The sequence below is a fragment of the Eleginops maclovinus genome, chromosome 8 (assembly GCF_036324505.1).
Source record: "Eleginops maclovinus isolate JMC-PN-2008 ecotype Puerto Natales chromosome 8, JC_Emac_rtc_rv5, whole genome shotgun sequence".
NCBI classification, from domain to species: Eukaryota; Metazoa; Chordata; class Actinopteri; order Perciformes; family Eleginopidae; genus Eleginops; species Eleginops maclovinus.
The window spans coordinates 1399270-1413806 of NC_086356.1; the positions used below are offsets into that span (position 1 = coordinate 1399270).

The 14537-nt window shown below is 39.6% G+C and overlaps 1 protein-coding gene across 1 annotated transcript; it reads left to right on the plus strand.

Annotated features, from left to right (window-relative positions):
* The first annotated feature begins 1793 nt into the window (after window positions 1-1793).
* On the plus strand, window positions 1794-6594 carry LOC134868571 (alpha-2B adrenergic receptor). Its single transcript, XM_063889810.1, has 2 exons — window positions 1794-2146; window positions 2770-6594. The coding sequence occupies exons 1-2, from the start codon at window positions 1794-1796 to the stop codon at window positions 3884-3886; spliced, it is 1470 nt and encodes a 489-aa protein (XP_063745880.1). The 3' UTR covers window positions 3887-6594.
* The last annotated feature ends 7943 nt before the right edge of the window (window positions 6595-14537 follow it).

The following is a 14537-nucleotide window of genomic DNA, read 5'->3' on the forward strand; positions in this document are numbered from 1 at the left end:
TAAAGTAAAAGTAGGTGTCGAGAGAAATTAGCTTTGAGAGGCTAATAATGCTAACAAATATGGACTGCAGCAGAAAATTGGTTTGATAAAAACATGACTTGGAAATATCTATCATCCATCTTTTTGATTTAATTTCTGACTTTGCATTGAAAAGAGACATAACCTTATTAGATACTAATAAAGTTATGTTTGTGGCATTGCAACCCACGCATGCATGAACATAAACCTTCATATTATAACTTTTTAATATAATTATTTTGTTCAATGATTAAATTTTAAAGGAAAGTAAAAATAAATATCTAATTTAAAAAAGTTCATTTTATTTTCAGAAAAAAATCAAATTAATGTTCATATTTCAAACAAACCATAAAATAATATACAAATATAAAATGTAACAGAATTTATTTCTGACTTTGCATTGAAAAGATACAATTAGCTAATAAAGTTTACGTTTCATTATTCACGCATGAATAATAATAATATAATAAACCTTCATATTGTAACTTAACACATGATATACGCTGATGAAGATGCAGGAAAATATGGCAAAAGAAGCCTCCAAGCCTATTGTCGAGACATCATTTCATGAGGAGTTTGTGTCTATTCAAAAGGATCACAGCTGACCCGGCTGCACTCTCAAAGCGTTGATTAAACTGAACGGACTTCCGCACGGATACATGCGAACAACCCTCATACAGGACACGATAATGGAGCAAAATGTCACCACAATGTGGATTTTCCATTAGGAGCCTCACGTTGAATAAGGAAACGAGGTCCTTTCAAATGGCTGCATTTACAGCATTTTATCATAAGTGCTTTATAATTCACACGGCGGCGGCGGTGCAAATCTGCAGCAATTTACAGACAAGAGCCGGGGATGGCAGATGCAATCAGATGCATGTGCATAATTTAAAACAAATCAAAGTGACTTAGAGAAGAAGGCAAGCCTGGTTTTCTGCACAAATGTTAACCAAATGTGCAGGAAATCTGCAAATGGATTTAACAACCACAGTTCAGTAGAATGTCTGATTGTATGTGAAATTTCTAGATGGATAATCAAATGTGACCTAAGTTATATACAGAAAGCTATAGTTTAGTGCAGTAGTTCCCAGTAGGGGTTGTTCCTGATGAATCTGTGGCAGGGGGGCAGTGGAACACAGGGATTTTAGCCTTTGCAGACCATTTACATTCACACACACACACACACACACACACACACACACACACACACACACACACACACACACACACACACACACACACACACACACACACACACACACACACCTATAGAACACACTACAGGAGAGGGAACTCCTCAAAAAGCATGATAGGGCCTCTTTGAAACCAAACCAATGCAAAAATAATAATCATACCTGTTCCTTCTCTTCTCTTATCATGTTATGTACGCCTGCACCAGGTTTCTATTTGCACACATTAGGCATGTGCATTAAACGTATAAGCCTAAACCCTGCACCTCATATGTATATGCTCTGAATCTGCACCTTATCAAAAGACATTCATTCATATTATACAATCATAATGATCTGCTTTGAAACCTCATGCACCTCATACTCCTTTTTGCACTTTCTGGTTGGATGCAAACTGCATTTCTGTTCTACATACCTGGAATTAAACTCAGTTCTGATTCCAATAATAATGTGTTCCTTTCTTCTAGATCTCATGGCTTCCCCTTGACCGACACTTCCTCCTCCTCCTGGAAAATCCCGTATCTCAATGGTTTTCCAAGCAAACTGGATATAATAAGTTTCTGCTCTCTAAGCTTCACCACCATGGCAGCAGCCCCGGACGACCCCTGCCTCTCGGAGCTCTCCGGATTCCCCAACAGGAACATCAGCCTCATCTCCGGTACCCGTCCTTGCAACCGGAGCACCGCTGGCAGACCCTCGCCATACAGCCCGCAGGCGACCGCCAGCTTCGCCATTTCCATCACCTCCATGATGCTCCTCACCATCGTCGGGAACATCCTGGTCATCATCGCCGTCCTGACGTCACGGTCGCTCAAAGGCCCCCAGAACCTCTTCCTGGTGTCGCTGGCGGCGGCGGATATTCTGGTCGCCACGCTGATCATCCCGTTCTCGTTAGCCAACGAGCTGCAGGGCTACTGGGCGTTCAGCTCCGTCTGGTGTGTGGGGCATTTTAATTTATCAAATATGGAGGAAGAGTCAAACCAAGATGCTCAAAAACGCTTTGCCTTTTTGTGGAGTGTTCTATAGGTTTTAGTGCATGTAAATGGTCTGCAGAGGCTAAAATCACAAAATGCTCTCTAGAGGGAGTTTCTTAATCCTTAATTAAATTAACCAACAGTATATAAAGGAGGTACAATTAGAACAACCTCACATATGCTTTGACAATGCAAGAATATTTTAAATAAAATAAAAAATATATGGGAATAAAGTTTGAAAAATGCACGGAAAAAAATTCCCCAAAAATGTGGAACATTTCTGAGAAAGTTACTAAAAATAGGTGAAAGAATTAGGGAAAAAACTGCTTTAGTCTTCTTTTATTTCTGGCAAGAAAGTTCATACAGAGAGAGAGGAAAAGGAGGGAAAGAGGCAAGATAGAGTTTTCATTGCATATTTAAACACAGATAGGAATGTGGAGGGGGGGTCAAAGGTTGTTGATAATGAAAGGAACATTCTGGCAGTAAAAGGGAGGCAGTAACACAATGTTCTCAGTCCAACAGAAGGTGATGGTCAGACTGTTGATGCACTTGGACTTGGGTCAGTAAAATACTTTCTCTTACAGGTGTGAAATCTACCTGGCGCTGGACGTCCTCTTCTGCACGTCCTCCATTGTGCACCTGTGCGCGATAGCACTGGACCGCTACCTGTCGATCTCCCGGCCCGTGACGTACGGCGCCAAACGAACCCCGTCGCGAATCAAGGCGGCTATCATTGTGGTCTGGCTGATCTCCGCCGTCATCTCCTTCCCGCCTCTTCTCTCTCTGGACAAGAGCGAGGGAGGCGAGGAGGTCTGCGAGCTGAACAACGAGCGCTGGTACATTCTCTACTCCACCATCGGGTCCTTCTTCGCCCCCTGTGTGATTATGATCCTGGTGTACGTGAGGATTTATCAGATCGCGAAGCAGCACACTCGGAGCTCGTCAGGACAGAAGCAGAACGCTGCGGCGGCGGCGGGAGGAACAGATGAGCGTCCGGCGAAGATATCCGAGCAGAACGGCGATCGAGGAGGTAGCCAGTGGGAAAAAGTCCAAACAAAAGTCTCTGGATCTGATTCCAACCAGTCGTCTCTTCGAAACCCTCCAGAGAATAGGCCCATCCAAGACACTTCCTCCCCCTCAATCCCCCAAATCCCTTCAGCTGTTCCCCACAAAGAGTCCCAGAAACATCCTGACGAAGCGGCAGAAGCGTCGCTCGAGAACTCGTCCAACTCTGGTTCCGAAAGGGCCGATGAAGACAAAGACAAAGTGGACAAATCGGACACTTTGGGATCGTCCCAAAAGAAAGGGTTCAAAGTCAAGATGCTTAACCTGTCGTCCCGGTACAAAGAGACAATGGCCACTTCTTCTTCTGGCACCAAAGTTGTATCCGAGGAAAAGGTCCAGGGGACGCCGACGTCTCGCCGCAAAGCCATGGCGAACCGGGAGAAGCGCTTCACCTTCGTCCTGGCCGTGGTGATGGGAGGCTTCGTGATCTGCTGGTTCCCGTTCTTCTTCTCTTACTCTCTAAAGGCGGTGTGCCCGGAAACCTGCAGAATCCCAGACCCTTTGTTCAAGTTCTTCTTCTGGATCGGATACTGCAACTCCTGCCTCAACCCGGTCATCTACACCATCTTCAACCACGACTTCAGGAAGGCCTTCAAGAGGATACTGTGCAGGGACACCAAGGGCACCTTCTTCTAGACGGGGAATCAGGATTTCTAAATGAAGGACTAATGAACTTCTGCAGTCGATCGGGATTGACCTTCTTTATGATAGATATAAAAACTTGCAGACCATTTACATGCACTAAAACCAACACGAGAGGGAACACCACAGAAAGCAGAATAGGGACTCTGCTTTAAGTAAATGTAGTAGTATGTTTTATATTTTAAAATCATCTGAATTTATTTTCCTCACAGTTATCCCTTCCAACCTTTTTTAACATATTCTCCACATATTTTTGAACTTGTTTTTTTTTTAACCTGGTCATTTACCCCATCTTCAACCCCGACTTCAGGAAGGCCGTAGAGAGGATTGTGTGCAGGGAATTGAATGATTTATTTACTTCAGGAGGGATTGATCTTCTTCATCATAGACATAAACACTTGTACATTAAGGAGGAGGAAATTGTCTCTCCTCCTCGTCTGAAGGCTGTTAGCTGAGTTGGAGTAACAGCGACAAAGAGGGGAGATTTCTGAAAGCTGCAGTCAAGTGGCCGAATCAATTATCTTTAATGTTGTTTAAGAATACGCTGTAATTGAATATTCAATGACTCTGAAGAACGATGATTTGATTATGTTTTGAAGCGGAAGTCAAGAGGATACAGGGTCTGTGTTCAGCAATTTAAAGTGCAAATGATGTGTTTCTGTTTGTGTGTGTGTGTGTGTGTGTGTGTGTGTATGTGTGTGTGTGTGTGTGTGTGTGTGTGTGTGTGTATAAAGAGGGTGGTTGCCTAAGGGTCTTACTGGCAGAACAAATATCACTAAGTGTCCTTTATCTCAGATAAAACGGGCACTCAAGGAACAGACGAGCAGGGAAACTGTGAGCATCCTCCTCTCGGTGCCTTTTTCCCTCCTCTGTTTCCTCCGTTATGTAAAGCTGAAACGTGGGAAGTGTAAGTTAAGACAGATAGATGTTTTATTCCCACGTCTCTGTGATGCTACACCTCTCTCTGGTAGTTTCTCATTAAGGGGATGTAGCCCGAGGGAGAAAGATGAGCTGGAGAATCTGCGCAGGCTGCAGGAAACATGGACGCGTTACGTGTGAAGCTTCCCCCTTTACTTTCATCCTTATATTCAGCCCTCTTAAGTCAAAATGCAAGTGTAAGGCAGTGCAAAGTAGTGTGTTCACGTACCTAAGTACGACTTTGAGGTACTTATCTTCATGCTTTTTTAATTTATGCGACTTAAGCTGGAAAATGTACTGCACAACATGACATTTAGTTAGGCTTTTTCAGGTGGTTTTGAATGTTTCTTCCCCTCCTGCGGAAGCTAAAGGCAGTCTCTAAAAAGCCTCTTGGATCAGCTGGGAAATGCATCGTCACAGGGCTGTTGTTCTGAGAATCTTGTATAGAATATGATGCATTGCTGCAGATTGAAGTAGCCAACAGATTATAAAAGAAAGTAGTCAGAATGAGCACAACCTCAAACTGCAGTAAAATGCTAAACGAATGTCCCAAAAATATGTAAGAATGTCTGAAAAAAGGCCAAAAAATCTGGGAGATGTATGTGCAAAATGTCCAAAAGGAATATGTAGGTAGTAGTATAATAAATATTAATGGAATATGATGCATAGCCACAGATACAATAAGCCAAAAAGGAGATAGAAATGCAACATAACGCAGCTGTGATACTCATCGTAACTTCAGATCAAATATAAAACCTTCGACTGCACAATCAGAACTTTCACTTTATTCACATTATTTGCACGATCAATGATTTATTTGCAATATTTAATGAGACAGTGAGCTTCATAACCTCTTCATCGTGCTCCCTGCTGAAGCAATAGACAGAATCTGAACCCTGCACTGACCCGACGATGAGCAGAATCCCTGATGGTGTGTGTGTGTGTGTGTGTGTGTGTGTGTGTGTGTGTGTGTGTGTGTGTGTGTGTGTGTGTGTGTGTTTGTGTGTTTGCAGTTGCACTTCTTTTATCTGTCTGAAAGCCGATGGAAATTAGCTGGAGTGAATTATCCCGTACTGTAAACACGCTCTGCTGTTGGACTTTGCTTTTGTACAGTATTAGCCTCTTAGCATTATTAGCTTCAAAAGATACACTTCGTATTGTTTTAAAGTCCAACTGAAATTAAATTGCATGTTTCTTTTTCTGCTGAAGTCAAACCCTCTGCTCTGTTGCTAGGCAGGTTTCACCCCTAATGTGCTAGCATGCTAACATTTGCTAATTATCAGTAAAGAAAAGTCCTAAAAGGCTAATGAAAATGCAGATATTGGTCATAAACAACAGCATCGGACACTTTAAAATGTTGGTGCACTATTAAACCTAAGTTATTATTAATAATCCTGAAGAAATCTAACAAAAAGTGGTTGATTTCCTGTGTCTTTGTCCAAATAACCAATATATTAGCCTAACGTACTCATAGGATACTTGGGAATTACAGCCATTTTAAGTATGGATAAAAACAAAAAGGTACCAAAAAAAGAATCTAAGATGTAAAACTGTGAAGGAGCTCAAATGTAGGGATAAAAAATACATATTAAATATAAATTAATATTGGTTTGGGACAGGTGCATACATGTAGAAATTGCAAGGTGATTAAACTACAGGGATGTCGAGAATGTGTATAAATATATCATGTCAGGGTTTTGTAATTTCAGCTGGACTTTAACTTTAGAATATTTAGGATTATTGCCTTGTTTCTACTTGTGTATCTTCGGTTTCCGCTTCTGTGTTGTGCTTTTATTTTGAAAATCTCTGCTTTGAATAAAGGACTGATGAGGATTCAAACGCTGCCGGCGGTTGGTTCAGCTTTTATTTTGAAAATCTCTAGACTAACCGACACAATGAGAGGATTCAGACAATGCTGGGCCGGTGGGTGGGATGGGGAATAAATGAATTAGAGAATTTACTGTCGCTCTGCTCCTCTGACCTTTGACCTCCCAGTATAAAAACACAACACACTCAAATGGATGGACAGGAACATTGGACTTCCTTTTAGCATCTTATTATCACATTCACACAAACTACATCATAAATGTGCCACCGGGCTAAAAATAAAACATATTAAAAGGTGATAATTACCCAATTAACCCTCGCTGTTGATTACTGAGCCATCAGATACGTGTTGTTTACGTCTTGAGATAAAGACACAGTTATATTTGAATGTGATTAAAGGTGTAAATGGTTTCAGGGGGATAATTTACTGTAATTATAACCTCTAATGTTCTGCCTGCATGGGCTGGGGATTTTTAAAGGTGATAGAATATATAAACATACAAGGCACAATGAACAAGGACTTAAATAAATAAAAAATATATAAATAAATTCAAATTAAATTAAAAATCTTATGAATATAAAAATAAGTCAAATGTAAAACATTTAAAAAAGAAATCTAATAAAATTCAAATTAAATTAAAAAAGGAATTAGAAAATACAGTAAATAAATCAAATTAAAAATCAAACCAATTAAAATAAAATAAAAACTAAAGTAAAACGTAAATAAATAAAGTAACAAACGAAGATCTAATTAAATTCAATTAATTAAAAACACAATGCATGCTTTATTAAATCAGATCTCTGTTCGTAAGATTTAAAGAGACTTTATATTTGTTGGTTTAAAAAAATAACATATTGCAAAAAGTTGAAATGCTTTATGAGTTGAACAGTCTCACACTGCGCAGGAGAAATATTAAAATACAATATATCTATATCTGTAAATAAGTGATGGCAGCTTCATTGCTCGGAGGTATTATGGTATTGGATTTTTAATGTCTTTTTTACGACGCCATATTAAGCCGAGCATCGTCTGTCTCTGTCAGTCACGATGCTCGACATCATTCAGATAAATCTCTCTCAGTTTTTCACTAATGTGCTAATAAAATACAGATTGTTCTTCAAGCTTTGTCAGTGTTCTAACCCTTTACCACAGCAATAGCCCCATAAATAGTTTGGGTCAGCTGATATTCATTGGTTGTTTTCCTTTAAACAAACACAACAATAATGAGTATTATGGTCTGATAAATGCTCTGGAGCCTCAGAGCTCTGTTGTTGTGCAGAAACTCCCCGTACCTTCATTACCATGAAAACAGACTCTTTGTTGTATTTAAATATTGAACAGGGAGGATGCAATCTAACAGATTTAACAATGAAGCATGAAACAGAGGTTACGCAAAAGGAGTTTATAGATTTTCAAATGTTGTCCAAAGATGGGCTATTACGACACATGGACAGGTTTTAGGAACATTTTAGTTTAATGTAAGGTTGTAAAAGATAAACATGTTTGCAAATAAAAAGGTGAAGTTAAAGTAAATTATGTAAAAAAGAAACGTATATGCAGTACAGGAGAAATCTCATTAAAACCCCTACCTTTACCTTAAAACAACTATAACACATTACAATTAAATACAAATAAAAGGATTAAAACAAAACAACAAGAAGTAAAATAAAAATGTATTTAAAAAAGTAAAATTAAAGGATTAAAACAACTAAAATAAATTGTGTTTGTGCAGTGAATACATTTCATTTAATTGGTTTTACTGGCAGAATTTCAATCAAAATATGCCCAAACAGAGACACACACAGGAGAAATAATATAACCCTTTTGGTTAATAATTTGATTGTCTTGATAAATGTTTGTTATATATTTGATAAAGCCAGGCTAGCAGTTTCCCTCTACTTCCAGTCATTGTGCTAAGCTAGGCTAACTGCATCCATCTCATTCTTATCTTCCTCAGTTATCTGGAGCGTCCTGGCTTCCTGTTTATCTCTGGGTTTGCTTCTGTTCATGTTATATTTTATTAAACACTCACCATGCAAACACACGCATCATGGGTAACTGGAGCTGAGCTAATGTGTGTGTTGTTGTGACTCACACTGATCCCAATGTTTTCCTTTCAAACAACTTTAAATACGACCGTACACACAGAGCGATCTCTCTGAGCGTCAATATATAACCCGTCTGCATTATTCACCATGACGAGTCCCAGTGAGCGCACTCAGGTGTATCGAGTCTGAACACGCACCTACTGTACATTACATAATCATGGTGTGTGTGTGTGAGGGGATCAGTCAGCTCAGTCAGTAGGGGCTTGGACTGGGAATCTTAGGGTCGCCGGTTCAAGTCCCCAAACAGACATGAAATGTGGTGAGTGGACTGCTACTTGGAGAGGTCCCAGTTCACCTCCTAGGCCCTGCTGTGGTGCCCTTGAGCAAGGCACCGGACACCTCCAATCCCCCCCTCCCCGGGCGCTGCACAATAGCTGCCCACTGCTCCTAGTACTAGGATGGGTTAAATGCAGAGGACACATTTCACTGTGTGAGCTCTGCTGTGTGCATGTGACTAATAAAGAGGGTTTCATCCTCCCATTCTACCTATCTTGATTCTATCTGCAGTATATGTATCGTAATGACTTATGTTTCATGTAAATGATGTTCAAATATAAAAAAATAAGAGATTCAACAAAGTGAAAGATCTAAATTACATTTAATTCAAATAAAAATAACTTAAAATATGAAAAGATTAAATACATTTAAAGAACAACTTATAAAAGGAAATGATTAATTCACTAATGAATAAAATTCATATTTAAATGTATTTTAAAGTCTATCTGTATAATTATGTAAGTGACTCTGGATAAACAGGGCATGATGAGATGATTTGCTTCTAAAACATGAACAAACTCACCAAACTTGGCACTGAAATGTGAAGCAGGTAACATCAGACATTTCAGAATCCTGAAAGTTTGAATTTTATTCTAACTTTTTATTGAATAATTGAACTTTAACTTCTTTCTTTTATACAAATGTCTTTTTTTATTGTATTTAAATCGTTCTGATCTGATTTCCTCTTTTGAGTTAGATATAAAGATGAGTGTGAGAAGAGAATAAGTTAGAAAACACAAGGAGAAGAGTGTGTGTGTGTGTGTGTGTGTGTGTGTGTGTGTGTGTGTGTGTGTGTGTGTGTGTGTGTGTGTGTGTGTGTGTGTGTGTGTGTGTGTAATAATCCAATAAGAAATAAAGTTGTTATCCTGTTAGAGAGTAGCTGTGGCTCGAGGGTTTTCAGTGACAACATGGTTAAATGTCAGAGCCCATCTCTGCAGAGACTAATCGCATGAGTAGAGAGGACACGCACACACACACACACACACACACACACACACACACACACACACACACACACACACACACACACACACACACACACACACACACACACACACACACACACACACACACACACACACAGCATTTTGGGTTTCTGCAGCTTTTAGTAATCGCTGCTCATGTTTCCTCACGTTGCTGAATGTTCTCTAGATGCTGCAGATGTTTCTTCACGTGTTTCTATATGTGTAGCATTTCTGAAGCTGCAGCACGTGATGAAAGAGTTCTGGGCCGCTGCTTGCACCTGTGTAAAGATAGAGGAGTATTTTTGACTATGATCCTTTGATGCATCTATTAATAAGCCTACACTCAGAGCCAAAGGAAAGCTGCAGTGTTAGCGGTGGACTTCCAGGTGTTGAGTAACAGATTTGAACAGAAGGGCTCTTGTGGAGAATATTTTTAAAGTTGAAGAGCGCCTGAGTTTGCAAAAGCAGCAGGTGAGTGTGTGTTGGAGTGTGTGTTGAGGCACATAATTGATTTGGGGTTGTGGATATTTACTGGAGCTTGTGGATGTTAGTCATGCATTTATGCTGCTTTCTGCTGACGCCGCTGTTCCTCAGGTCACAGAGTCACGCTCCGCTCAGCTTTCAGAGTTTTGCAGTTTTTCAACTTGAGTGCTTGTCATCGATGTTTCCCTCTGACATCTGATGAAGGCGGCCGCAGAAACTCCATTTCATGCTACACTGCGTGTGTTTAGTAGAGATCCAAATTCATTTATAAGGATTAGACACCTTTAAAGAGTCCTCTCCTGTTGATGTTCAGGTGTATATCAGTATGTAGCGTCTCTACTTTAAAGAGTCCTCTCCTGCTGATGTTCAGGTGTATATCAGTATGTAGTGTCTCTACTTTAAAGAGTCCTCTCCTGCTGATGTTCAGATGTATATCAGTATGTAGCGTCTCTACTTTAAAGAGTCCTCTCCTGCTGATGTTCAGGTGTATATCAGTATGTAGAGTCTCTACTTTAAAGAGTCCTCTCCTGCTGATGTTCAGGTGTATATCAGTATGTAGTGTCTCTACTTTAAAGAGTCCTCTCCTGCTGGTGTTCAGGTGTATATCAGTATGTAGTGTCTCTACTTTAAAGAGTCCTCTCCTGCTGATGTTCAGGTGTATATCAGTATGTAGTGTCTCTACTTTAAAGAGTCCTCTCCTGCTGATGTTCAGGTGTATATCAGTATGTAGCGTCTCTACTTTAAAGAGTCCTCTCCTGCTGATGTTCAGGTGTATATCAGTATGTAGAGTCTCTACTTTAAAGAGTCCTCTCCTGCTGATGTTCAGGTGTATATCAGTATGTAGTGTCTCTACTTTAAAGAGTCCTCTCCTGCTGATGTTCAGGTGTATATCAGTATGTAGTGTCTCTACTTTAAAGAGTCCTCTCCTGCTGATGTTCAGGTGTATATCAGTATGTAGTGTCTCTACTTTAAAGAGTCCTCTCCTGCTGATGTTCAGGTGTATATCAGTATGTAGAGTCTCTACTTTAAAGAGTCCTCTCCTGCTGATGTTCAGGTGTATATCAGTATGTAGTGTCTCTACTTTAAAGAGTCCTCTCCTGCTGATGTTCAGGTGTATATCAGTATGTAGTGTCTCTACTTTAAAGAGTCCTCTCCTGCTGATGTTCAGGTGTATATCAGTATGTAGCGTCTCTACTTTTCTTGATCTTTAAAATAATAAATTGCATTTCACTTTCAGTATTTGTGTGTCTCTTCTTCTGCAGCAACACAATCAGAGTAATGCTTCACACTTCTCGTCCTCTGTATGAAATCCATAGCTCACCTCCTCCTCCATCCTCGCTTCAGATCCAATTTCATTTCTCACCGCTGACTCCCCCACGACTCACCTCCTCTCACATAATGGAGCCAGTTAATGCTTCCTGCTGCAGGATTCGATATTTCCCACTGAAGAGTACAAATATTACCGCATCTGGAGAAAAACATGGACAGAAAATGTGTTTAAAAGATGTGGAATGAATGATTTTGACTGATTTAAGAAAATTGTCAGCAGGAAGAAAGAAATATAAACACATATAATTGATGTATGATGATGATAATCTGTAAAGTAATTAAAATGATCAGATAAATGTTGTAAAATAAGAAGTACAATATTTTTGTAAAAACCTTTTCTTAAAATGCAAAAAAACTAACAAATAAACAATTATCTGGATATTAATATATATTAATTAAGGAGTAACCGGTATCTGTAAAAATAAGTTAACTACTCAAAGATAATATCAATGCAAGAGAAATATTTACACAAAGTATAGATAACCAATATCTAAAGTACAGGAAAGAATATGAAAAAAAAAGACCCAAATGTTTCAATTTGAAACCCACAATTAACAGGAATTAGGAAAGGAAATATGGACGGCGACGTGTTTTCAGAGCCACTCAGAGACAGGCTCTGTATAAATCTGAGACCTGTAATGTAATGTTGAGAAGGGTAGGGGACCTTTAAGGCAAATGTGGTCTGAGACTGAAAACCAAAGATAATCTGACTTTTTCTGGCTTTAAAAGCAGCCGTGTTGTCAGAGCGTCTCACTGTGAAGAAACTGATATCTGCAGACAGAGGAGGAAGAGGAGCAGGATGATGGAAAGGAGAGTAAGATCATTGTAGAGGAGAAGCTCCTCCCAAGTGGATAATAAAACTCTCGGAGCAGAGAGAAGAGGACGAGCTGAAGGGAGCAAATTGTTTTCCGTGGTCGGAGGATTGGATTTAAAACGGTCAGAGATTGATGTCAGAGAGCGGGATGAAGGAACACCACCTCCTCTTTGTTTTTAGGGAAGTCCTGAAACAAAATGACAGAGAATGAGTTTTACTTTCCAAAGAAAAAGCTTGCGTCTGTTTCCAAAACTACTGTAAACCCTGCAATCAGTGCTGGAAGTTACGTTGTATCACAGCGAGCAGTATTGTGATTACTGTGAAATGGAAGATATAATAAAGTTGACTCAAATGAAGAACAAGAAATATACCCGGTGACTTTCCATGAATTACCTCCGGAACATAGTGACATCACTGTGGAACATAACTTACGCTCCTATTGGCTAGCGATCCAACACATTGTATCTGATAGGCTAAGGGGCGGCACATCTTTGAGCAGTTGACCAATCAGAACAGAGCCAGTCAGCTCAGAGTTAATTCCTTAGTTTTTTTGCTTTAACTTCAGATATTTAATAAATATTTGAATTTCATTTTTGTTTTTTATTGAACTTTCTAAAATGATTCTTTATGTTTATATAAATATTTGAAATGTTTATTTGTTTACTTTAACTTCTCATCTTTTTTTAAATAACTTTATTTGATCATTTTATTTCACATTCTAACTTTAACTCGTTCGGTAATATTATTTCTAAAATTTAAATTCCCTTTTTTTAATTATTATAAAAACAGAGCAACTTTCCCAAAAGCACTCAAACTCCATCCTTGTTTTCAGACTATTTGAATACTTTTGAAACCACCGTTTGGTCATCAGAAATAAGCTTATTAAATCCTGCAGATGTGGAGCCGTCCAGAGGAGGTTTTTTGGCCTTCTGGATTTGAAATGTAAATTCAAGTTATTAAACTAGCTAGTTCTACTGTCGAGGGGAAGACTGAATATTCTCCTCAGGTTTTTCAGAGATTTTGAAACCCTTGCCGTCATTTATCTTAATGTCTGCATTATGTATAACGAGGGGAATCTCTCTACTGTCTCCAGGAAACAGACGCTCACAAATGTCTTTTTCCTCCAACACAGCGGGCTCCGTCAGACAAACGATCCACGCTCAGGGAGGATGGTTTTAATATCCCACCATTAACAGCGCTGAGACCCCCCACCCACTCAAACGTGGGTGCGTTTGATTCTGCATCAGTGGGGAGTCTTTGTGCATCTGTCTTCACTGTCACTGCTGATGGTTTCCATACAGAGTCATTACACCATGCTGTGGTGCACACCTGCAGACACGATGCTTATGTAACGTCCATCACACACACACACACACACACACACACACACACACACACACACACACACACACACACACACACACACACACACACACACACACACACACACACACACACACACACATCAAAGCTGCCTGTCTCTGTACTTACATATGCTTTTAATGCGCTGTTAATGGTCGATGAAAGGTTGACTTTTTAACCCTGGGATGCATAAGATGTCAAAAATGACCCGCATACATTTTCTAAGGATCTTATGGGAACCTTTGATTCTTATCCGCTGTAGCTGTCAGGAATACATTTACTGTAGACCACACAGACTACATCAGAAGTAGACTTTTAAAAATGTCACAATATCTCCTCATGTTCAAACTCCTTCTTCATGTGGCCCTTATCATCTTCTCTGAAAAATGTTTCATTCTATGTCGTAGTACAACATCTCTTCAGGTTGTGTTAACCCCAGACCTTATTTCAGGCTAACAACCAAAAACACTTCCAGAAAACCATTGACTTCCAGACCAGGGAAGAGGAAGTGCTAAAATACTGATTCAGGGTTTAGGACTCATTCCTGCAGGTCTGTGTTGGT